At 40.6% G+C, this 25,446-nt stretch overlaps 1 protein-coding gene across 5 annotated transcripts in view; it reads left to right on the top strand.

The window, feature by feature from the left end:
- Positions 1–25,446, top strand: part of CCNY (cyclin Y) — a 331,023-nt gene that overhangs the window by 236,364 nt on the left and 69,213 nt on the right. For all 5 annotated transcript variants that reach the window (XM_040451001.1, XM_040450998.1, XM_040451000.1 and 2 more), the window contains one exon: positions 8,158–8,232. In XM_040451001.1, coding sequence (XP_040306935.1) covers positions 8,166–8,232 — 67 coding nt within the window. In that variant the 5' untranslated portion in view covers positions 8,158–8,165. The remainder of the gene's footprint in view (positions 1–8,157; positions 8,233–25,446) is intronic.

The raw sequence follows: 25,446 nt of genomic DNA, 5'->3' as shown, positions 1-25,446 counted from the left end.
TGTGCTGACAGCTCAGAGCCTGGAGCCTGCTTCAGATTCTGTGTCTCCATCTCTGTCTGCCCCTCCCTGGCTCACGCTCTGTGCCTCTCTATCTCTCAAAAATAAACAAACATAAAAAAAAAAGATCTTTATCTCCTTTGGTTCATCTTAAGATAGAGTATTAGAAAGAGACAGTGGAGAGACTTGGGGGGGGGGACGGGAATAGGGAGGGAGAGTAAGAGGAGGAAAAGAGTGAGTGAAGGAGATACTGAGAGACAGGTTGGAAAGAGGTAGAGACACAGATAGGTAGGTTGATGGAGAGAAAGAGAGCACACAAATGAGAGACGTGTGTGCAGAGAGATGCACACAGAGACACAAACATGCAGGCACAGACTCAGACCTGGAAATTCACCACATAGGTGTGTGGACCCAGAGATACATGCTCACAAAGCCACATACATGGTCTACCCTCGGGTGCAGGCAGCTAAAAGTAGAGAGTAAAAACAGAAAATAACCAAATCTAAGAGTGTTAGAATAGTTGTAGGAATAAACTCAAAATCAGCGGGAGTAGAAAAGATGGCTTTAGAGTTAACTGCAATTTTGGAACCAGCAGTTTGCGGCCACAGCAACAGTGGTTATTATAAATGGGAATGTGATGTGGGCTGTTGGCATTGGGCTTGCCTGGTAGCAACCGATGGAGCAAACCAGTCGGGGCATGGGGGTCAAGCATTTGATTTTGGGCTCATTGCACTAATAAATGAAAATAATCACTGATTTTTAAGCAGTGGGACAATAGTAATTTTTTAAAAAGTAAACGAACCTAATTTAAAATTAACAGTCTATTTGTTGATTTCATCATTGCCTTGAAGATCATAGCCAGATTTAGAAATATATCTACCTAAAACTGAAATTAAAAGTTTGAGATTTTGATCATGTCAAATATTTGTCTAAAGACAGGAAACGATGATCACCTGAGGCTGGCAGTGCAGAAAAAAGAGGTAGAAGGTGGAAAGTTTCTGTTTTGTGCATGTTGTCTTTGGTGCCTCCTCTTCCATCCATATTAGACCCACTACATTTTAGGCCTTGCTGCACTTTCTTGTTTTCCTTTTTTGGTTTTCCTAGCATTCTAGGCCAGGAATGATAGATGATGACTCCTGCTTATCCTGGGAATTATTTTACTACATGAGTCTTTTATAATGCTGGTGCTGGTTTAAAAGCCAAGATGAGTAATTGTGGACCTTTGATATTGCAACATCTGTGGAAAGAACAAGAAAATTAGGTTACCTGGCATAGGAAAATACTGCTGAATTAAACTGGTTGGCAAGCACACCCTTTGATTTTTTTCAGTTTTGAATAAAGGGATTCCATCATCACCTGTACTCAGCTGAAATGGGCTGAGAGCGGTGTGACCGAACATCTCTGTTATCACCTGAAAGTCAGGCAGTAGAGTATTAGAATGTCTGTTCCATTAATATTTTAATTTGATTGTGAATTAATAAATATCATGATAAAGAAGCAGTCAGTAGTTTAAAATTCTGCTTCCCAAGATTTAGGTTGAAGTCAGTGCTAGGAATCCCATAACATTTCTTAAAACTGCCTTTTCTCTCTGAAGTATCACTGCCTCAGAGGCTAGTTCATCTTGTCATTATGGATCACCTTGTCCTTATGATGGTTTAGCATTATCTTTATTGTCTTTTTTAGCATGCATATTTTGAGCATTTTTTGTCTTTAGCACTGAGCTAGATGCTGTGGAGTAATGTTTTTTTAATACCTTAAAATTTTAATAGCCATTCTTTATGGGGCACCTATTGTGTGTCAGATATCCTGTTTTTTGCTTTATATGAAAAAATTCTAATCTTCACAGGAGTCCTCTAAGTTAGGTTATTTGTCCATCTTATAGATGGGGAAAATGAAACCCAGAATAGTATGGCAATTTGCCTAAGGGCATGGAGTTAGCAGAGATGTATTCAAATCTAGATCTTCTACATTATGTAGGGTGCTATTTCTACTCCACCATTTGAGCTTCTCTTTGGGGAGTGAATGATTCTGAAAACTCCAGTACAGTTGATTTTCAGCATTCTTAATGTGGGTTGTAGAATTCATAGAGTGTTCTTGATTGGTTTTTTATTCTTTTGTTTTCTCTGCTAGAATTTCACACCTTAGAATTAGAAGGATGCTCTGTTAGAGCAGGAACTTGATCTGTTTTGTTCACTTCTGTATCCTCAGTATGTGGAACTCAACAGTACCTGGCACTTAGAAGATGCTCGTTGATTGTTGAATGAATGAATGAAAAACTTGGCAGGTTGGACTTGCCTTGACAAACATCCACAGTATTCATACTCATGATATCTAATAAAATGCTAATTTGACCCATCATAATGTAATTATTAAGGCAAATATGTGATAGAAATAACATTTTAAAATCATCTAAATACATATTTTGTCTCACCACCATTACTTTGAAAATCAAGAATGCATTCTCATGTCTAGGAAATAGTTCATGTAGATAATAGGAAAGGTAAAGAAAGACACAGACATGTTTACCAACCCCAAGTCATCTTTTGTTATCACAGGACTGAGCACAGTACCTGGCATATAGTATAGACTCAATGAGTGTTTGTTCAGTTTAACTTAATTGAATTGAATGGACTTGCCAGGAGGGGAAAAACACAGTATAACAGATGCAGTGCTGCCTTAAGCATTTTTAAGCACACTATTCTTTGTCTCATAGGATTTGGTTAGATATTTCATTCTTCATTATTTATTGCTGGTCCTGTACTTTGATGGGGTCATGAACTTCATCTTGTCTCACTGACTAAATTGTAAATTCTTGTTGAATAAACTGCATCTCAGCCTTCTCTGTGCCCCTTCCAGAGATTGCCCAACTGCTGACATCGCAGAGCTGTTGGCTCCTATGTGGTGTCGCCAGCTTATCTCTGTGGGTCTTTTCTTGGGGATGGAAGTACTGCAGTGGGGATTTACTCTTTTTAGTAAGAATAGTGTGGTCTCCACTAAAATTATATTTAAATGACACCCTGCCAAGTAGATATTTAATTTTGTAAGTTATTACTTCTTCTGGATAAGTTAGCACATTGGGTGCTTCAGGAGTTTGATGGGCCAGGTGGGAAAAATCAAAGCCTTGAGTGCTCTGGGAAGGTGAGTTTGAGGGCAAGGCTAGGGCTGTGTGAGTTTCCAGGAGAGGATTTGCAGAGGGTGAGGAGTACTTGATATGGTGGTGAATTGAAGGAGGATTATTGGAACAATTCGTGTTTAAACTATGACTTTAAGATAGGCAGTATACTGTCAGTTAGGACTTTTTAGCAGAATGGTTAGCATTCTTTAGCAATGAAGTTTATTTCATCTATAATTTCTGATTTTAAGCTTAATATTTCATGAATTTCTTCCTTTTGATTCTTGCCATTCAGAAACATCACTGAGCTGAACTGAGATGACTACACTCTTCCATGTGTGTTCAACTTGTTAACATTTGGAGTATCACTTTTCCTGATTGACTGCAGTATGGAGATTTTTTTCTCTATGTCTAAAGTAGTAGTTTTGTCATGCTTGACTTCAGAGTATAAGTTTGGGTGATATGGCCGGTTTATTTTGCTTGGCTTGTGAGAATGCTGCCTTTTCCCATTTTTTGTTCCCTGAAAAGTTGGAGTTCTCTTGCCAAAGCACATATTGTAATTGCCATATTTCTCTTCAGGATCTGGGGTTGCTCTTTTAAACCTGTGTGTAGGATATGGCTGCAGTTCCTTGTACCTTTGTCTTCTGCTGTTGTGCATATTTAAATCAGTGACAGATAAACTGGGTTCTGTGGTTGGCCCACCTTCACATTAAGTTGCTCTGAGAGATCTGGCTTTTAGACTTGTTCTGTGCAAAGTTAGCCTGTCGGCCTGTACGTGGCAAAAGTTTTAGCACTTTCCTTTCTGTGGTTAGGAAATACGAATCTGGGTTAGGATTGGAGAAAATGCAAACCAGCATGTTGTTAAATGCTTTTTTCTGAGTAATGTCCTGGCAGCTTGTGAAAGTGTTGTGCTCTAATGTATCAACATCTGGGCATGCTTTCAGATGACAATTAGCTGATGATCTCTGATGTCCTCAGCAGTGCTGCATGTACTCTTGCATCTAGAAGAAGAGATTTCCTTGATATTTCTTTGTGTAGAGATTTCCTGGTTATTTCATCCAGGATCTAGATCCTAAAATTTAAATTCCAGGGAGAACTTGAGAAAGATTATGTGAACCCAGCTTTAAGGGCTTCTGGATTTTCCTCTGTGTTGTCTTTTGCCTGCTTCCTATTTCATACTCTAGTCCTTCTAGGGCGGTCAGGACCTGAGGCAAGATCAGGCCTAGAAGGGGTAGTGGGAAAAACCCTGGACTCTTCATTTCAGCTGGAGACCAGAGTTTTGGTTCACTTAACCTCTCTCAGCCTCACTTGCCTTATCTGTGAGTATCATGTCAAACTCTGATCTTGAAGACTCCTCTGAACTCTTTATGACTTGCTCTGTGTCATTGAACTGGGTAGAGATGATACCTGGCCTGTCACTCACACAGGAAACCATCTCTGACATGAGTGAGTGTTATGTTCAGACCTACAATTATGACTTGGCCATGAAAGAAACCTACAGTAGCCTCTTGCTGTATCATGCTTGGTAGGGACAGTGTAAAACATGATTCCTGCTGTTTGGGTTCTGCCAGGAAGAACAAGCAGTTGCTACCATCCCCTGCCGCCTGTGGCCCTGTTCTGTTTAGACCAGGAGGTGTTAGTGTACACACATGGTGGCTGCTGGCAGGACGAAGGCACCTCCACTCAGGGGTCTCTCACAGCCCATAGTCTTTCGTCATGAGTTCCTTACAGCACGCGGCCAGTGCCGGTGGGGACACTTATCTTGGTGTCTGTGTGCCAGTCCTCTCTGACCTGTGGGAAAGGGGTGTGACAGCCACAGCCAAGAGAGCCTCAGGGCATCTCATGGGAACACCAGCATGGGCTGTAGAAATAATAGGCCAGGCACCTAGAAGATAATGAAGGCTTGAAATCATTTTTCACAAGTTGTTTTAAAACGTGTTTGAAATTACAAAACTTAAAAAAAAACAAAGTAATAAAAATATGCTCAAGGCAGGAAGCTTAGAAAACATGGAAAAGCAAAAAAAAAAAAAAAAAGAAAAGAAAAAAAGGGCTCAGTTGCATTATTCAAAGGTAACCAAATGTTAGTATATATTCTTTTAAAATGTATTCTATACCTATGCATATCCTCCCTCCAGATGATATCATGCTGCTTTCTTCACCTAATGGCATATGGTATTGCTCTTTCAACATTAATAAAATATTCATGTTGAATATTTCATGTTTTTTTAAAATTATGAAATAGTCTTTATTTGTTGAAGTATATTGGCATACAAAATATAGTTTCAGGTGTACAACGTAGTGATTTGACAATTCTATACATTATACTGTGCTCCCCATGATGAATGTAGTTCACATGATTTTTTTATGGTGGCATAGCATTCCACCATCTAGGCACACTATTATTTACTAGAACAAATGCCCTGTTATTGGCAGCCCTCTCTCACAATCTGTGAATGTCTCCATTCTTAGCAATTTCTAGGCTTTGTGACCATTATAGCATAGAATCCTGATCTCTAGGGATTGTCTTCCAGGATATTCTTGAATTAAAAAAAATTTTTTAATGTTTTTATTTTTGAGAGAGAGAGAGAGAGAGAGCATGAGCAGGGGAGGGGCAGAGAAAGAGGGAGACAGAGAACCCTGCTCTGTCAGCACAGAGCCTGACATGGGGCTTGAACCCATGAACCATGAGATTGTGACAATGTATAATTGACTGAGCCACCCAGGTGCCCCCATTCTTGAATTTTGAAGTGGCAGGCTCTCAATTCCCTAAGAAATGGCAGTCTTGTGGGGTCCACTGTTGGCTTGAAACAGAAAAACTTTACATTTTTGCTTGCGGTGAAATGACTCTTAAAGAGAACTGGTCTGCATAGGATGGCCTGTCTATTTTTCAAACATCTAGGTTAAAAATCTGTCATTAGACAGTCTTCTCACAACCACACCCCTGCAAACAAAACAAAACAAAACAGAAAACAAACAAACCAACCTGGTTTGGTAGATGAGTCCAAAATGGGTATTAAGGGAACCAACCAAGAGGTTGCAGTGCTCACACTGTCCAAAGCTGAGGAATTGGATGCTTGCTTTTGCTCCACCACCAGCATGGAACACCACAGGCACATTGGTTTCCAGTTGATATTTTTCTGTGAGGACTATAAGTTAAGGTTTTGGAAGTTAACAACATTCATCATGGCTGGATTACATATATGCCCTCAGTTTTCATATGCTGAAGTCTTCAAAAAAATAATTGTGAGTAGCACATTTGTTATTTGACCTTTTTAGAACAAAATTCTACTTGAACAGGAAACCCCTTCTTAAAAACTCATTTTCACCGGGAGATATCTGGCCTAAATTTATCTAGTTCAAACTGAGGCAAGTATGAGAATTGTCTTTTTTGGCCTTTCTCCTCCCATCGGCTTTAGCTATGAAACTGCTACACTGTGTATATAATTTTAGTAGTTGTCATAGAAGAAGGACCAGATAATTGAAATAGCATTTAAGATTCAATTTGCATTTCTTTAATCAAGCACCCAGTGAGAGGTCAGGAACTATAGTCCAGTAAGTGATTGACTGATGTGGGAAGATTGCCTCACTTCAGAGGTTTGCTGAGGTGAGTCTCTGTGGATGAGTGATTAGTAGGTGTGCTTCTGGTATGTATTTGACCGTCCTTTTTTTTTTTTCCCTTTCCTTTTATTTTTGACTTGATTAGCTGTTAAAACTAAAGATAGATACCATCCATTTTTATTGGTATTGATTAGTTTTCTTTGAAAATTTATTGAAATAATTGAACTCAAAATAGTTTTCATTCTGATTGCAGAGAAGGTTGACTACTGGAGACTGGAATCTCAGGTCCCACCTGGAGGGGCTAGCAGCTGCTGCGTCCCAGCCCATTGTACCATTGGGGTGGGGAGCCAGTGTTGCCAATGATCTGATTTCTCAAGAGAAGCTGGAAATATAGATTTTTTTTCTTTGTGGTGTATGCTTGATATATAAAAATCATTTTATGTTGGCTCAAATGAAAAAGAAATGGATGAATCAGATGAAACATATCCATGGCCCCAGATTATGCCCACAGATGGCTAATCTGAGGCCTCTACTCTGAAGGATAAGTTTCGCCTTTTTAATTTTTTTTTTTCAACGTTTATTTATTTTTGGGACAGAGAGAGACAGAGCATGAACGGGGGAGGGGCAGAGAGAGAGGGAGACACAGAATCGGAAACAGGCTCCAGGCTCTGAGCCATCAGCCCAGAGCCTGACGCGGGGCTCGACCTGGCTGAAGTCGGACGCTTAACCGACTGCGCCACCCAGGCGCCCCAAGTTTCGCCTTTTTAGAAAAGAACTGTTGGGCCTTTTTAGAAAAGAACTGTTGGGCCTTTTTAGAAAAGAACTGTTGGGGCGCCTGGGTGGCGCAGTCGGTTAAGCGTCCGACTTCAGCCAGGTCACGATCTCGCGGTCCGTGAGTTCGAGCCCCGCGTCGGGCTCTGGGCTGATGGCTTGGAGCCTGGAGCCTGTTTCCGATTCTGTGTCTCCCTCTCTCTCTGCCCCTCCCCCGTTCATGCTCTGTCTCTCTCTGTCCCAAAAATAAATAAACGTTGAAAAAAAAAATTTTAGAAAAGAACTGTTAATTAAGCAGAGTTTGTGGATGCTGATTTGGCTTAGATCATTCTATTTCAATCACCTGTAATAAGGAAATACCACTCACATAACTGCAGATTTTAGGTGAGTCCATTGTAGCACATAATTCTCCTTCAGTGGTATAACTCTTGCTGTTCTGTAGTATCCTGGGCACAGAGCAGACTTTTAAAAAGAAAATGGAGTTTTAGGCCAACAGATCTCCCAGCAAGTGTCTAATTTTTGTTTGTGACTTTCTTAGATTTCTAAATAGCAGTGTTCTCAATTGAACCTAGAAGGATCTATCAACACAATAACTAGGTTTTTTTAAATACATCCTTGAACATATTAGCAATTTAAGGTTAAAAAAAACTGAAAATTAATCTTGACTTCCCTTAGTTATCAAATGAATATTGATGTATTTTCTTTTTCTTTCTTTAAAGATTTGAACATGGAATTCAATCCTTCAGACCATCCTCGGGCCAGCACAATATTCCTCAGTAAATCTCAGACAGACGGTAGGTTACTAATTTATTTGTGTTTCTTAGGGGGAAAAAGGCTCATGTTGGTAACCTAAGTCTTGATTTTCTACTGGATATGATTCTCAAGGTAAAAATAGAATCCCCTTTAGTAATCCCCAAAGTGTGTTATTTGATGGTGTTCTCTGGGGTTTCTTTCTTTTGTAGTAAGTTACGTTTTTAGAATTTCCTGTTTGCAGCAACTATCCTCATTTTGCCAGTTTGCTGAATTATTTCTGTGTACCTTCTATAGTAGCAGTTTTTACACTAGAGTCAGACATTTTCCTTTAGGAATTAATATTTACATAAAACTCTAAAGATCAGAAGTGTTTGTTTTTTTAGTTTGTTAAAGAAAGCAAAATATAATCCTTAAATATAAGCAGTAATATCTCTGTTGTGCCATTTGAGAACTGAATTGAACCTGTATACTAAGGTAGACGTGTTCTTTTTGCCAAACATCTACTAACCAGCTTATTCTGCAATCTTTGTGGTTTGTCCCAGGTATGTGTGGAATTTCTATTAGGAGGTTTTCTCTCTTTTTCAGCCCCTAGCTTATCTCACTGTTCCCTGGCCCTTGGCTACAAAAGGACAGATACAAGTTATACAGTATAGTGAACATGAAACTTCTCAGTTGGTTTCCTGTAAAAGAGTAGCAGGAGAAATTTGTTAAATGACAATGTAGTGACCAGGATATTATTTTACAATGCTAGAGTTCTATGTGATTCAATCCGTGAATCACTAAGCTAAGCTCTAATTTAGAGAAAATCTGAAATTGACTAGAAAATAATCAAACATGTTAAGACAGAGACTTCATTTATAAGAACTGATAACTTTTCCATAATGTTTAGATGACAATTTTGACATGGTATAATGCTGAAGTAATATTGGTGATCTTTACTTAAGCAGGCCACTGACTTGATCTGAAAGAATTTGGTACATTTACAAAACAATCAATGTTTCCAAGTGTAAGAATAATGATTCTAGGCGTCAAATACCTGTGAAATAAGTTTTGAATATATTGGGTAAAAGCAAAACAGAACATTTTTCTCTTGGCCTGGTAAAGTGGGAAGCCATTGGGGGGTAGGATATTACAAGGGAAGAAAAGTGACAGTGGGGATGACGATTTGGAACAATGAGAATCTAAAACAAGTTTTTGTACTTAATGAATGCAAGGTTGGCATACTTTCAGGCTTGGGTCCTGTTTCCTGTGATTTCAAAGTATAGACCAACATCATTCAAGATATTTTCTAACTAGATGCAAATAGAATTTCAAAAGAGCCTCTAAATAGATGACATATACCTTGATTGTCATGGTAAAACGAAATGAGATTTTCTGACCTAACAGAAGGATTGCTCAGAAGTGAGTTGGGAGGAAGTGTATCTTCCCCCTTCACCTTTACTGTAGATCTCATTGCCCCTTCCTCTTCTGGAACATCAGGGTATTGGTTACTCAGACCCTTCTGTTTAATCCTTCATTTCTCCTTAAAAGCTGGATCTTTCCATTCAACATGTAAACCTACTTGAGTCACACAAGAAATACAAGAAAAGGGTTGATGGGGTGTGGAAAGCAGGGGAAAGTGGGTGATGGGCATTGAGGAGGGCACCTGTTGGGATGAGCACTGGGTGTTGTATGGAAACCAATTTGACAATAAATTTCATAAAAAAAAAAAAAAGAAATACAAGAAAAGGAAAAATAATAGTCTCTCCCTGAGCTTTCCTCTCTATCTCTGCTTATCTCAGCATTCTCTTTTCCACTGGGATCTTCCCACCAATGCAGTTCTGTGGAGCATATATGGTAAGGTTGCTTGGGGACATTTTGGCTTCTGTTAGCTCTTTTGACCTCTTATATGGCATTTGCTGCCTTGCTCCTTAAAACTCTGTTTTGGCCTTTTATATTTAAACAGGCCAATTTGTCGAAAACAAGTCTCTCTAAAGAACAATTGCCTTATAAATAATTGAAAGAAATAGGTTTTAAATATAGGTAAATTTGGTAACTTTAATAAGTTAATTCTTCGGTGTATTGATTATCACTCAGGGAGTTATTTGGGGAATTGGTCCTGAGAAACCCTCCCTTTCTTTAAGGTCTTTCTCAGGCATCTTGTCCATTTATCCCTTTAATGTTGGTATTTCTAGGTTTCTGTGCTTTATTATACTCTCTTCTGGGTTTGCACACAGTTCCATGATTATGGTATCCATTTCAACTATAATGTCTAGCCAGATTTTTCTCTGCAGTGTTCAAATCCCTTGTGTCCATCTGCCTGCTGGATATCTTTATATCTGTCTCTAATTCAGCATGTCCCAATCAGAACTTAGTAACTACACCTGACGCCCTGCATTTTGTAATCTATAGGCCCCCCAGGCCAGGGAGGCCTTGAATTTTCCTAGACTCTCCCCTCTTCCCAAATCTCACATTGCTAGCAGTAGTGCTGGAGTGGACTCACCCTGACTTGCAGGAGCCGGTTGTGCACATCTCTTCCCAGTTCCAAGTTCATTGACACCATCTTGGGAGTTTGAAAATAGCCACAATAGGAGTTTTTACACCATAGAAGTTGGCAAATGCTACAAATCAGGGCAGTTTTTTTTTTTTTTTAAGGCAGCTGTTAAACTTTTACCAGCACACCATTGCAGCCAGGTGATCAAGGTTGTATTATTTTTTACCTCTTAGATGTCCCTTGGATCTGACTGCTCTTTACCCATTCCCATTGCTGCCACCTCAGTCGAGACTCATATTTTCTCACTTGGATTACTCAGTAGCCTCTGGATTGGCCTTTGACCTTATCTCTTTCCAGCCCTATGTCTCTACTATTGCTAGGTGAAAAGATTTTCTGTAAATCGGATCTGATTATGCCACTTGCTGGCTTAAATTTTTTTCAGTGGCTCCTCAGTTGCCTTAGAATTAAATTTCAGATGCCTTAGTATGATAATAGTCAGGACCCTTCATCATCCATGAAGTGCCTGACTTCTCAGCCCACTTCCTTCTTTTGAATCTCTGTGCTTCAGCCATATGAAATCCCTTGCATTGCCCCTGGTGTGCCATGTGTCCTCATGTGGCTTTGCATTTACCTGGAGTTCCCCTTCTGTCTTCTATACAGCTCATTTCTTCAGTTGCCAAGCCTCATTTCAGCTATCACTTCTTCCCTGAAGATGTCCTTGATGCTTTGGGCTGGGTTAAGTGGGCCTTTGGTGAGCTTGTGCTATAGTATCTGAATGCTTTCTTCATAGTGTGAACCATATGGGGGTATTTAGAGCGATTTTCTTGTCTGTGTTGCCAAATAGCTCCCAGAGGGAAAGGAACATGTGATAAAGGATCTCAGTATTCCCTGTGTGCCCTGCTCTGCCTGGTACAGAGGATATGTTCAACTCAGATGATTGAAAGAAGGAAACAAATGACACAGCCATAAGACATTTTTTATTTGTTTGTCATCATTCTTTACTTGCATAGACTTACATTTTCATTACAGGACTCCCATACTTTTTTTTTTTAATTTAAAACATTTTTTAATTTTAGAGTATGAGCAGGGGAGAAGGGCAGAGGGAGAGAGAGAGAGAGAGAGAGAGAGAGAGAGAGAGAGAGAGTCCTAAGCAGGCTCCATGCTAAGCGTGGAGCCCAGCGCAGGGCTCAGTCCTACAACCCTGAGATCATGACCTGAGCTGAAATCAAGAGTCTGATGCTCAATTGACTGAGCCACCCAGACACCCCTAAGGCCTTCATACTTCTTCTTTTTTTTTTTAAGTGTTTATTTATTTTTGAGAGAGAGAGGGAGAGAGACAGTATGAGCTGGGAAGGGCAGAGAGGGAGACACAGAATCTGAAGCAGGCTCTAGGCTCTGAGCTGTCAGCACAGAGCCCCATGTGGGGCTCAAACCCATGAACCATGAGATCCTGACCTGAGCCCAAGTTGAATGCTTAACGAACTGAGCCACCTAGGCACCTATAGACCCTCATACTTCTAAGAGTAGTAGAGCAGTTCAAAATTGTAGGTCCTTCCTATACCAATTTATTTTTAATTGGAAGAAATGTCATAATCTGAGATTATAAGGCACACAGCACCCTTTAGATTCCTTTCTTTTGAATCTGGTGATCCCTCCTTTCTTCTTGAGGTTGATGTACTCCTTTAGTAGTTTTGACTACATTTGTGGGTAGGAGGCTGTTGTTGGGGTGATGGCAGTTATGTTAGGGCAGCTACTGCCTGGGACCACAGCCAGGTGTTCTTTTGCCTTTGCAGCTCTCTGCTGTGCAGACCCATCATCCTCTTTCCTTCTTCAACACTTTATGGTCTGATGAACACTCTCTGTCTGCCATGCTCCCCACTGGCCCGCTGTTTGCTCTAGGTGGTATCTGTATTAAGTCATTAGAAGTTAGATTAGAATCTACTAAATTCTTTTCTCTGTGATATCAAAGAGATTTACGCTGGCCTTGGATCCTTTTTCTCAGTGTTCAAAAGGAGACTGGAAAGTTTATCATAACAGAATGATAATGTAGTGCTTACCTAATTAGATCTCTACCAGCTGGCTGAAGTTAGGGATATTCTGTCCAAAGCCAGACTGACGGCTCACTCAGTCTTTTCCTCACACAAATGGGATGTCATTGCAGTATTTCTTTTATGAGAGCCACTCAACAAAGAAGGGACCAGGGCTTCCTCTCAGGAGCAGGTGGGGTCCTGGGGAGTTGCCAGGTGAGAGAGAAATTAGTTAGCTTGGCCTACCTTGGTTTTTCATGCTATCATTTTGGCTTGTGGGGAAGAATTACAGTTCCTAGTAGCTTTTCCTTTTCTATACTATTTTATTTATTGTTTTAAAGATGTGAGAGCCTACTCTTAAGTACTAGGAGAAAGCAGCCAAACCACATCTTTTTAATTTTAACTAGGTATGGTTTATAGAGGTTCTTTTGCCTTAAAAAAGAATTTGTACAAAAATAAAAACTTATGTGTGTGTGCTTGTGTGTGTGTGTGTGTGTGTGTGTGTGTGTGCGTGCGCATGTAATCTGTGTTCAAGAGTTCCTTGAAACAATTAAAGGAATAAAAACCACTGTTGAGTGACTTGAAGCCAAAGTAGAAGTGTTAAAATTCAGAAAAAAAAATATGAGCCATGGTTTTTTTGCACATTCTTTCAGAAATACTGAAATTGAAAAAACTGTTTTGTGGCCTTCCTTTGTTTAGGGTCATGTTTTTGTTCCTGGGCAGTGTTGAACTTCTCTGTCATGAGGGAACCAACCTTTTTGTACTCCTTTTATCTGGCATTTAGAAGCAGCTGACCCTGTGCCCTGCCGAGAATCTCTTCCATCTGAGCATTTCCATGACCTTTCTCTTGTCACCTTTCCTACATGTCCCGGTTCTCTTTGTTACCCTCTCTTGTGCTGTGTTCTACCATGCCCTTTTCTCCACCTCTCTGTCAGTCACTCTCTGTGTCTCCCTTACAGCTTATCAGGTTCCTTAGGGAATATTTTTGCTGTTAGATATGGAAGAATCCATAGGACCCCAAAGCTTTTACACCAGTGATTTTCATAATTTTTTTTCCTTTGCTTACATACCATGGGAATTAATTTTGAAAAACTATGAACTCCTTGAACATTTTTATGTTTGCCAAAAAATTTTCATCCTATCCAAGGATGTAGTTTTTGATGTATTGTAAATATTGACATTTTAGAGTAAAACTATCTGTCTTTAAAAAAATGTTCCGGGGTGCCTGGGTGGCTCAGTTGTTTAAGCGTCCAACTTCAGCTCAGGTCATGATCTCACAGTTTGTGAGTTCAAGCCCCGCGTTGGGCTCTGTGTTGACAGCTCAGAGCCTGGAGCCTGCTTCAGATTCTGTGTCTCCCTCTTTTTCGCCCCATCCCCACTCATGCTGTGTCTCTCTCTCTGTCTTAAAAATAAATAAAACATTTAAAAACATTTTTTTAATGTTTCAAATAAAATCTCAATACCTTAGTGATTTGATAATCCACCATAAATATACCATAATTTAAAAATGTATGAACAACTCTTCTTTAACAGTTGGAAATTTCATATGATTTCTTTTTCATTTTGACCTTGTATTTCCATGTCATTTTCTCCATAGAGTTTTATCCTAATGTAATATATATATTTTTTAATGTTTATTTTGGAGAGAGAGAGTAAGTGTGCACACATCCCTGTATGCAGGGGAGGGGCGGAGAGAGAGAGAGAGAGAGACAGAGACAGAGACAGAGAATCCCAAGCAGGCCCCAAGCTGCCAGCCCAGGGCCTGACACAGAGCTCAAACTCACCAACTGGGAGATCATGACCAGAGCTGAAATCAAGAGTCAGACGCTTAACCGACTGAACCATCCAGGTGCACCTAATATAATATATTTCTATGGATAGGTCTGCTGCAAATCTGATCTATCTTCCCTTGTTGGTTAAGGACATTTTTTCCCTTGCTGTTTTCATGATTCTTTCCTTGCCTGAGTATTTTGTGAATTTGGCTATGATATGCCTTGTTGATGGTTGATTTTTGTTGTATCTAATGGGAGTCCTCTGTGCTTCCTGGATTTTGATGTCTGTGTCTTTCCTCAGGTTAGGAAAGTTTTCTCCTATGATTTACTCACATAACCTTTCTACTCCTATCTCTCTCTCTCTTTCTCCCTCTTCTGGGACCCCTATGATTCTGAGGTTGTTCCTTTTTACTGATTTCTCTAATTCTTAAATTGTGCTCTTTTGCCTTAATCTCCCTCTTTTTTTTTCTGTTGCATTATTCTCCATAAGTTTGTCCTCTATTTCACTGATTCTCTGTTCTGCCTCATCCATCCTTGCCGCCACGGCATCCATCCATGATTGCAGCCCAGTTACAGAATTTTTTATTTCATCCTGACTAGCTTTTACTTCTTTTATCTCTGCAGAAAGGAATTCTAATCTATTTTCGACTCCAGCTAGTATTCTTATAATCGTGATTCTAAATTCTGGTTCAGACATCTTGCTTGTATCTGTGTTGGTTAAATCCCTGGCTGTCGTTTCTTCCTGCTCTTTCTTTTGGGGTGAATTCCTTCATTTCATCGTTTTGAAGGGAGAAAAGGAATTAATGAGGTAGAAAAACTTAAAATTAAAAAAATATTAAAATTAAAAAATTAAAAACACACATACACACGAAATTGAATAAATGATGCTAGATCCTAGGTGTGTTTTGGTCTGGTGGTGAAAGTGGCTTGATAGAGAAAAAAGGGGGGAATAAAAGGAAATCCTTTGACAATTTGAAAAAATGAATACACTGAAGTAGACTAAAATGAAATGATGGAAGTAAAATAGAATTTGAAAAGATTTACACAGAAGTAAAGAATATAGTAGAAAAAAATAAAGAAAAATATTTTTAATAAAACTTGAAAATAAAAATGAATTTTTTCTCTTTCTGTATTCAAGAAAAAGAAAAGAAATGAAAAAGAAAAAAGGAAAAAAGGAAATTGTTTGAATATTTGAAAAAGTGAATACACTGAAGTAGACTAAAATAAAATGATGGAAGTAAAATAGAATTTGAAAAAATTTACACAAAAGTAAAGAATATAGTAGAAAAAATTAAAAATATTTTAAATAAAAATTGAAAATAAAAATTTTTACTCTTTCTGTATTCAGGAAAAAGAAAAGAAACAAAAAAGAGAAAAAAAAGAAAGAAAATTGAATAGATGGACCTGCTAACAGATTGAAATATGACTGAAATTACTACATTTTCCCATAGAAGTCAGGCTATGAAGCGCTTTATACTCCATAAATTAAGTAGGTGGTGAGACTTGTGTTCTTGAAGAGTGAGGTTGGCCCAGATGGGCAGGGCTTAGTGTAACAGCTCCATTCTCCACTAGATGGCGCTGCTAGCCTACTGGGGTGGATTGTCATAGAGCTCATAGGTGCGTATGCACATGCGCGGGAGCAGTGAAAGTGGTGTCACCCAGCTACCCATTCTCTAGTATCGGAACTATGTTCTCCCCAATCAGCAATTGCGCACCCATCCTTTGTCTTCAGCTTTCGTCCACTCCCTGCTTTTTCACTGTCCATGACCAAGCCCTAGGTAGTACCTCTCTCCCGAGTTTTGTCTCAGATACGGCTGTTTTCCCTGGCCCCTTACTTCTGAGGGACTGCGGCTTTGACCCATTCCACCCCTCTGTGGGGGGGTCTCACCGAGCAATGGCCAAATGCTGGCTGCACCCAGGAAAGTTCCTGAGACCATGCTGCTGCTGGTGACAAGAGACTGTGGCCAGGTGCCGGTGTGCCCCAGAAAAAGTTCAGGAGATAGTGTAGCAGTAGCGTTTCAGGGATTTTGGAAAATCACAACACACATCTGGCACCAGGCTTCACCCTTAACGATCTTGTTCCAGCACCAGCGAATGTGGTCGTTTTCCGGGGGTCTGTTGGGCCCAGGTGGCCTCACAGCCTCTATACCAAATGTCCTTCCAGCAGTGGAACCGCTTTTCCCCATGAGGCCCATGGACCTCTCTCCTGGACCTCACTCTGCTCCTGGGGATTCACCCTTCCCACCAGAGCACTGCCAGGTATCGAGCTGCAGAGTTGCAGACTGTGTGCTCCCCTTGTTTACAGTCTTAATGGAATTTAAGCCCTTTCTTTTTCCTTTCTCCCTTCTCCTGTTTTAGTTTAGTCCCTGTGGCTGTTTCCAATTTAACACTTTCTCTCCAGCTGCTTTTGGGGAGGGGTGCTTTTCTCATATTCTCCACCCCACCCCCTCATTACCCCCGTCTCTGTCCTTTCTCCCCCCCGCAAAAGCAGTTCTGTGCCCTCCGTGGCTTCTCTCTCCCCAAGTTCACCTCTCTGCACCGCATACCTGCTGAATTCTGTGGTTCAGGTTGTGCAGATTGTTGTGTTAATCCTCAGATCAGTTTTCTAGGTGTGTAGTATGGTTTAGTGTTGGTCTGGCTATATTTTGTGGACGCGAGACACACAGAAAACTTCCATACTGTTCTGCCATCTTGGCTCCCCCCAATGTAATATATTTCTAAAAGTCATTTATCACAGTTATACTTCCATTCTATGAAAATATGGAACTAATTTTAATTTTTATTTCTCACAATTATGAGTATGTAAATGTTAAAAGTAAATTCTGGATTGATGTATCATTATTGTTATCATTAGCCCTTAGTCAGTGGAAACAACACAAACATATTAAAGTTTTAATGAATAATTACTGAACAGAAAAGTGAAATAATTTTTAGAAAAACATCTCTTACTGAGATGCTTCTATGTAAGAATATTATACATTACTGGAATGAGGTGTTAGTCATCATCAAATTCTTTGTTTTTATAGATGTAAGTGCTGAGGAACTTTGCTCATATACACAAATAACATGGGAATAGTAGGAGATTTGTTATAGTAATATCACTAAATACTTTCTATTTCATCTGGTTCTTATGTAAAAAAATCTCCAAGTGATTTATCATCCAAAATAATTCCTAATAATCAGTTACAGTTCTGTCTTGTTCTCCTTCAGCTTTGTTGGCAGAAAGGAATTGGAATCCTTTGATTTGCAAGAGAATTTCTCACCCAGTTATAGAAACTTCTCACTTCTGCAGTTTCTGGGAAGTACACCAAAAAGACTTTACCAGACATATAAAAATGACTTTTAATTATATCTGTTGTTAAAGAATAGCATTTGCATTTGGTGGCACTGGGTTTAACCTGATTGATACACTCAGGAGCCTTGGGAAAATAAATCTGTGATTCATTTCAGAACCCGTTGTTTGATTCCTCTGACCCGATTGCAGTCTGTATACCCCCCTAAAGCGGTGGTGATCTTCACTGTATTATGTTTTACTGCATTTACATCTCTAAGCCATGTACAGTGAGTAGCCCATAGAAGAAACTCTAATATATGTTGGATGAAACATCCCCATCTGTCCTTTTCCTCTGAACTAATGTTTTTAGCTTCTCTTTTGATTTAAATATATTTTTGTCAGAATGTTCTGTGTCCTTCACATGATCTTGTTGGCAAAGGTAGGCATCATTGTCAAACCAGACGGTCAAATCAGACTTACTTTCTGTCAGAAATGGTCTGATTTCATTTCTCTTCAATTCATGTCACGTGTCAGTACACATGCCCGTGACCACCTTCACTCTTCTGATCCTGGTAAATTTCCAGACAGGGATAATGAAGTATGTGTCTTGCCGGCAGCCTGCTGCACCTTCATGCTCATCCCTGTGCTCCCCTTGGCCTCTCCTTCAGAGCCTGCATCTTTGAAGGAGTCTAAACCTTGAAGAGGCCTGGTGCTAATAGAAACTGTCATCATTGTGTGGTATCTGTAGATTCGGAGCCAAAAGTCCTCACTGCACCCCTAGTAGAAATGTCCACAGGACTGGGTCGATTCCAGGCTGTGCTTTGGGTAATGGAATCTGGATTAAAGGCAGCAGACTCAGTCCTAGTGTCTTGTTTGTCCCCTTTGGTGCCCCTGCAGAGGTCTTTCATGTTGGGTTGGTGAATGCCCAGGATGGGTTGTCATGTCTTTTTTCTGAGATGTGGGAGAAAGGTAGCTGTGAAAGAGGAGGTGGGGATAGAGCCCCTGCCTCACACCTCAGCCATCTTCAGGAGTTCTTTGAACACTGCTGCTCTAATCCAGCCCTGAGTTTCCTTTGACAAGATCATCTTGGGGAAAGAATTATGAAAACTAGTATTGCCTTACCCTATCTTTTTCTTCTCGTCTGGGGGAGTAGAGGCCTAAGACATATCAGAAGTCCAGAGTAGTGAAATGCCAGTCCATAAGTATGGGGCTGACTGTGATTTTGTTCAGCCTGTGGCAAGCCCCTGCTTGCAGGGAATCATTCTTTGTTCTCCAATTTGGCAGCCAGGGCTCTGGGACTGACCTTAGGCTCTTGAGTGCCATTAGTTAGCTTTATAGTTATGTAATCTCCTGGGTCATATTTTCTTATAAATTGGCAATGATCATAGCTGTCATATTGGTAGATTGTTGTCATGAGGCAATAGGAAGATGTCTTGAACTTATAGTAAGCACTCAGTCAGTGCTTACAGTCAGTGCCTGCTCTTGTACATGTGAAGCAGATACTTGGGTCCCTCAGTGCTGATACCTGGGACTCCCCTGAGCCATCCTATCCCAGGACCTCAGGCAAGGAGAAGCCATCCCCTCTCTTGGCACTGTAATTATGTTTTCCGGATGCGTATTTCCCACCACCTGATAGACATTCCATCTGGCAATCCCACAAACCCCTCAAGGTTGTCATATCTAAATTGGAAGTCACCCTCTTTTTTCTCCTGTCTACCTCCTCTTCCTGTTTTTTTCAAGGATAAACCCGTGGTCAGTCTGGGTCCCCAACCAGCAGTCCAGGAGCCCTGTGATCATCTTACAGGCCTGTGATCAACGTCTTACATCCCATCTATCACCTAGAGAGTTGGTATCTCTTCTTCCAGTGTCGTGACCCACAGCTCATATTCCCTTGGTCTGTGACCACCGCCCTTTCCTATCTTCCTGTTTCCATCTCTGGCAGCTGCCAGAAGGAGTTTTCTGGCTGCCAGAAAGAGTTTTCTGGAACACAGTTCCACTAGGACCCCTCCTGCTCAAACTGTCCTTCTCCATCACCCACAAGGGACAGTGAGCCCTCGGGATGGCATGCAGTCATTCCCCTTGGGCCCTTTCTGCCTTCCCTGCCAATCCTCCTGTGCCTCCCACTGTGTGCTCCCACAGTTGCGCTGCTTCCAGTCCTGAAAGGCCAGTCCCTTTGCTCTGTCACACCACAGCTGATGCAGCATCCTCTGTCCTCAGTGCCCTTCCCTAAGTCTGCCTCTTAGGTGGTGCTTCCTGGACATCCCCACATTTCATCCATTCTGATGGACATTTCCCCAAATGTAACATCTCTGAAATCAGGACAGGCAATGGCTTCTCAAAATTTAGTTGGCAGGATTTTTTTTCCTTTCTTAGTGGCAAACAGAATAAAGGTGTACCATAAAATCAGTGGCATTAAATGCAGTGCGGTTTGTATATTCCCCTATTGTGGAGTTGATTTTTTTTATTGTTGTTTGTAAATAAAGAAATAGTGGGTTGATGTATCCACTAAATTCCATGTTGCTTTAGGATAGAGACTGTTTTCCTCATTTTGCATTCTGTGTACCAAGCACAGAAGCTAGCAGGTAGAAGAAACTTAAAAAGAAAATGTTTTGAATGAATAAAGTAATGAAAGAATGAAGCCAGGGAATCATGATCCATCCTGGGCAGACATGCTACAGCATTGTGACAGTCTCCGTGACAAAGTGGCTTTCTGTTTTATGCCGCAGCATCACTTTCTTCCACGTTTCCTAACTTTATTAAAAACACATTCATTACTTGAGAGCAAGAGAATGTAGGTTTGTTTTAGGCTTAGGCAGTGTATTTGGACTTCCCCCTCCCAGGTCTGAACTTGACAGGATCATCCCAGCTTCAGGACAGCTCCCCAGTTTCTACAATCATTTCTTGACTTAATGAAGTAGGGTGATGTGGGGACTCTTGGCCATACTAAGCCCTGTAAGTTAAATGGACAAGGGAGGTCTTTTTTGGGCTCTATGACCCACTTTTCTTGGAAACATCGCCTTGCTCCAGTGTCTGCTCTCTTGGGCCTTCCATTCTGGAGAAAGCTGTTTGCACAGTACAAACTCCGCTGAAATCAAATTAGACCCAACATGTCAGTTTTTTCTTAATATGCCTTTTACTTTATCGTCTCTCCTAACCTAACCTATCTGTGCTTTTCCCAGATTTAGTCGTCAGAAAATTGCTTAGTGAGCTGAGACCCAGAGCAAAGGCTTGGGGTGGTAATTCATCCCAGGTGGGGTGGAGCTTCATGCCGTCTCCACCACAGCTGTATTCTGTTGTTAGTCTATTGCCCTCTGGCGTGTTGGTAATGATAAACTCTTTTCGACAAACAACTTTCAACTCTCCTTTTTAAACTGTGAGGACCTTCAGTCTCCCTTCATTTAGCACAAGCTGACCCTTTCTGTCCTTGTCACAGCCCCTCATGTTTGTAGCCTACCTTACATGGTTGGAGTTTGTGGTGAGCTGCTCCATGACAAATAGATGGCAGCTGAATTCCATTGCTAAGTCTGAGTCAGTCAGTACGAAGAGCAAATAATACCTTGGAAAGATTTCCTGAAGATAGTCTTGTTTTAAAGCACAACCTTCTGGAATCAACCAGCTGCAAGTTTACATCCATCACTGTCTGTATGATCTTGTGCATCTGATCCATATGGTCTCCCTGAACCAAAGTAGATGAGAGTACCTCCTCATGACCTTGTCAGGGAGACCAAATATGTAATCTATCAAAGCTCTGAGTGCAGTACCTAAGAGAGCATAGGTTCTCAGTAGGTGCAGTCCTTATTCTGGGATGTAGGTACTCATTTGCTCACTTGGATTGACTTTCTTCCCTGACCTCGGTCTCTACCATCTTAGCATGTCTCAGCTGTGGGTCCTTCTTTATGCTGACTGCAGTTCAGTCCTTCACGCTGAACACTGGGTGTGACTGGGAAGAGAAGTGATGACTGACTACCAGTGGAAGAGTGAAGGGTGGTGTCTGGGCTCTGCTGTGCCCAGACCCATCTTTTTCTGTCTACATTTCTTTTTTTTTTTTTTTATTATTATTATTATTTTATTTATATATGAAATTTATTGTCAAATTGGTTTCCATACAACACCCAGTGCTCATCCCAAAAGGTGCCCTCCTCAATACCCATCACCCACCCTCTCCTCCCTCCCACCCCCCATCAACCCTTAGTTTGTTCTCAGTTCTCAACAGTCTCTTATGCTTTGGCTCTCTCCCACTCTAACCTCTTTTTTTTTTTTTTTTCCTTCCCCTCCCCCATGGGTTCCTGTTCAGTTTCTCAGGATCCACATAAGAGTGAAACCATATGGTATCTGTCTTTCTCTGTATGGCTTATTTCACTTAGCATCACACTCTCCAGTTCCATCCACGTTGCTACAAAAGGCCATATTTCATTTTTTCTCATTGCCACGTAGTATTCCATTGTGTATATAAACCACAATTTCTTTATCCATTCATCAGTTGATGGACATTTAGGCTCTTTCCATAATTTGGCTATTGTTGAGAGTGCTGCTATGAACATTGGGGTACAAGTGCCCCTATGCATCAGTACTCCTGTGTCCCTTGGATAAATTCCTAGCAATGCTATTGCTGGGTCATAGGGTAGGTCTATTTTTAATTTTCTGAGGAACCTCCACACTGCTTTCCAGAGCGGCTGCACCAATTTGCATTCCCACCAACAGTGCAAGAGGGTTCCCGTTTCTCCACATCCTCTCCAGCATGTATAGTCTCCTGATTTGTTCATTTTGGCCACTCTGACTGGCGTGAGGTGATACCTGAGTGTGGTTTTGATTTGTATTTCCCTGATAAGGAGCGACGCTGAACATCTTTTCATGTGCCTGTTGGCCATCCGGATGTCTTCTTTAAAGAAGTGTCTATTCATGTTTTCTGCCCATTTCTTCATTGGGTTATTTGCTTTTCGGGTGTGGAGTTTGGTGAGCTCTTTATAGATTTTGGATACTAGCCCTTTGTCCGATATGTCATTTGCAAATATCTTTTCCCATTCCATTGGTTGCCTTTTAGTTTTGTTGGTTGTTTCCTTTGCTGTGCAGAAGCTTTTTATCTTCATAAGGTCCCAGTAATTCACTTTTGCTTTTAATTCCCTTGCCTTTGGGGATGTGTCGAGTAAGAGATTGCTACGGCTGAGGTCAGAGAGGTCTTTTCCTGCTTTCTCCTCTAAGGTTTTGATGGTTTCCTGTCTCACATTCAGGTCCTTTATCCATTTTGAGTTTATTTTTGTGAATGGTGTGAGAAAGTGGTCTAGTTTCAACCTTCTGCATGTTGCTGTCCAGTTCTCCCAGCACCATTTCTTTTTTTTTTTTTTTTTAATTTTTTTTTCAACGTTTATTTATTATTTTTGGGACAGAGAGAGACAGAGCATGAACGGGGGAGGGGCAGAGAGAGAGGGAGACACAGAATCGGAAACAGGCTCCAGGCTCTGGGCCATCAGCCCAGAGCCCGACGCGGGGCTCGAACTCACGGACCGCGAGATCGTGACCTGGCTGAAGTCGGACGCCTAACCGACTGCGCCACCCAGGTGCCCCAAAGCACCATTTCTTAAAGAGACTGTCTTTTTTCCATTGGATGTTCTTTCCTGCTTTGTCAAAGATGAGTTGGCCATACGTTTGTGGGTCTAGTTCTGGGGTTTCTATTCTATTCCATTGGTCTATGTGTCTGTTTTTGTGCCAATACCATGCTGTCTTGATGATGACAGCTTTGTAGTAGAGGCTAAGTCTGGGATTGTGATGCCTCCTGCTTTGGTCTTCTTCTTCAAAATTACTTTGGCTATTCGGGGCCTTTTGTGGTTCCATATGAATTTTAGGATTGCTTGTTCTAGTTTCGAGAAGAATGCTGGTGCAATTTTGATTGGGATTGCATTGAATGTGTAGATAGCTTTGGGTAGTATTGACATTTTGACAATATTTATTCTTCCAATCCATGAGCAGGAATGTCTTTCCATTTCTTTAAGTCTTCTTCAATTACCTTCATAAGCTTTCTATAGTTTTCAGCATACAGATCCTTTACATCTTTGGTTAGATTTATTCCTAGATATTTTATGCTTCTTGGTGCAATTGTGAATGGGATCAGTTTCTTTATTTGTCTTTCTGTTGCTTCATTGTTAGTGTATAAGAATGCAACTGATTTCTGTACATTGATTTTGTATCCTGCAACTTTGCTGAATTCATGGATCAGTTCTAGCAGACTTCTGGTGGAGTCTATCGGATTTTCCATGTATAATATCATGTCACCTGCAAAAAGCGAAAGCTTGACTTCATCTTTGCCAATTTTGATGCCTTTGATTTCCTTTTGTTGTCTGATTGCTGATGCTAGAACTTCCAGCACTATGTTAAACAACAGTGGTGAGAGTGGGCATCCCTGTCGTGTTCCTGATCTCAGGGAAAAAGCTCTCAGTTTTTCCCCGTTGAGGATGATGTTAGCTGTGGGCTTTTCATAAATGGCTTTTATGATCTTTAAGTATGTTCCTTCTATCCCGACTTTCTCAAGGGTTTTTATTAAGAAAGGGTGCTGGATTTTGTCAAAGGCCTTTTCTGCATCGATTGACAGGATCATATGGTTCTTCTCTTTTTTTTTTGTTAATGTGATGTATCACGTTGATTGATTTGCGAATGTTGAACCAGCCCTGCATCCCAGGAATGAATCCCACTTGATCATGGTGAACAATTCTTTTTATATGCCGTTGAATTCGATTTGCTAGTATCTTATTGAGAATTTTTGCATCCATATTCATCAGGGATATTGGCCTGTAGTTCTCTTTTTTTACTGGGTCTCTGTCTGGTTTAGGAATCAAAGTAATACTGGCTTCATAGAATGAGTCTGGAAGTTTTCCTTCCCTTTCTATTTCTTGGAATAGCTTGAGAAGGATAGGTATTATCTCTGCTTTAAACGTCTGGTAGAACTCCCCTGGGAAGCCATCTGGTCCTGGACTCTTATTTGTTGGGAGATTTTTGATAACCGATTCAATTTCTTCGCTGCTGATGGGTCTGTTCAAGCTTTCTATTTCCTCCTGATTGAGTTTTGGAAGAGTGTGGGTGTTCAGGAATTTGTCCATTTCTTCCAGGTTGTCCAATTTGTTGGCATATAATTTTTCATAGTATTCCCTGATAATTGTTTGTATCTCTGAGGGATTGGTTGTAATAATTCCATTTTCATTCATGATTTTATCTATTTGGGTTATCTCCCTGTTCTTTTTGAGAAGCCTGGCTAGAGGTTTGTCAATTTTGTTTATTTTTTCAAAAAACCAACTCTTGGTTTCGTTGATCTGCTCTACAGTTTTTTTAGATTCTATATTGTTTATTTCTGCTCTGATCTTTATTATTTCTCTTCTTCTGCTGGGTTTAGGCTGCCTTTGCTGTTCTGCTTCTATTTCCTTTAGGTGTGCTGTTAGATTTTGTATTTGGGATTGTTCTTGTTTCTTGAGATAGGCCTGGATTGCAATGTATTTTCCTCTCAGGACTGCCTTCGCTGCGTCCCAAAGCGTTTGGATTGTTGTATTTTCATTTTCGTTTGTTTCCATATATTTTTTAATTTCTTCTCTAATTGCCTGGTTGACCCACTCATTCGTTAGTAGGGTGTTCTTTAACCTCCATGTTTTTGGAGGTTTTCCAGACTTTATTCTGTGGTTGATTTCAAGCTTCATAGCATTGTGGTCTGAAAGTATGCATGGTATGAT

This window comes from Herpailurus yagouaroundi, unplaced genomic scaffold, assembly GCF_014898765.1.
Source record: "Herpailurus yagouaroundi ecotype Mexico unplaced genomic scaffold, PumYag 203, whole genome shotgun sequence".
NCBI lineage: Eukaryota > Metazoa > Chordata > Mammalia > Carnivora > Felidae > Herpailurus > Herpailurus yagouaroundi.
This window is presented reverse-complemented; position numbering and strand designations above follow the sequence as displayed.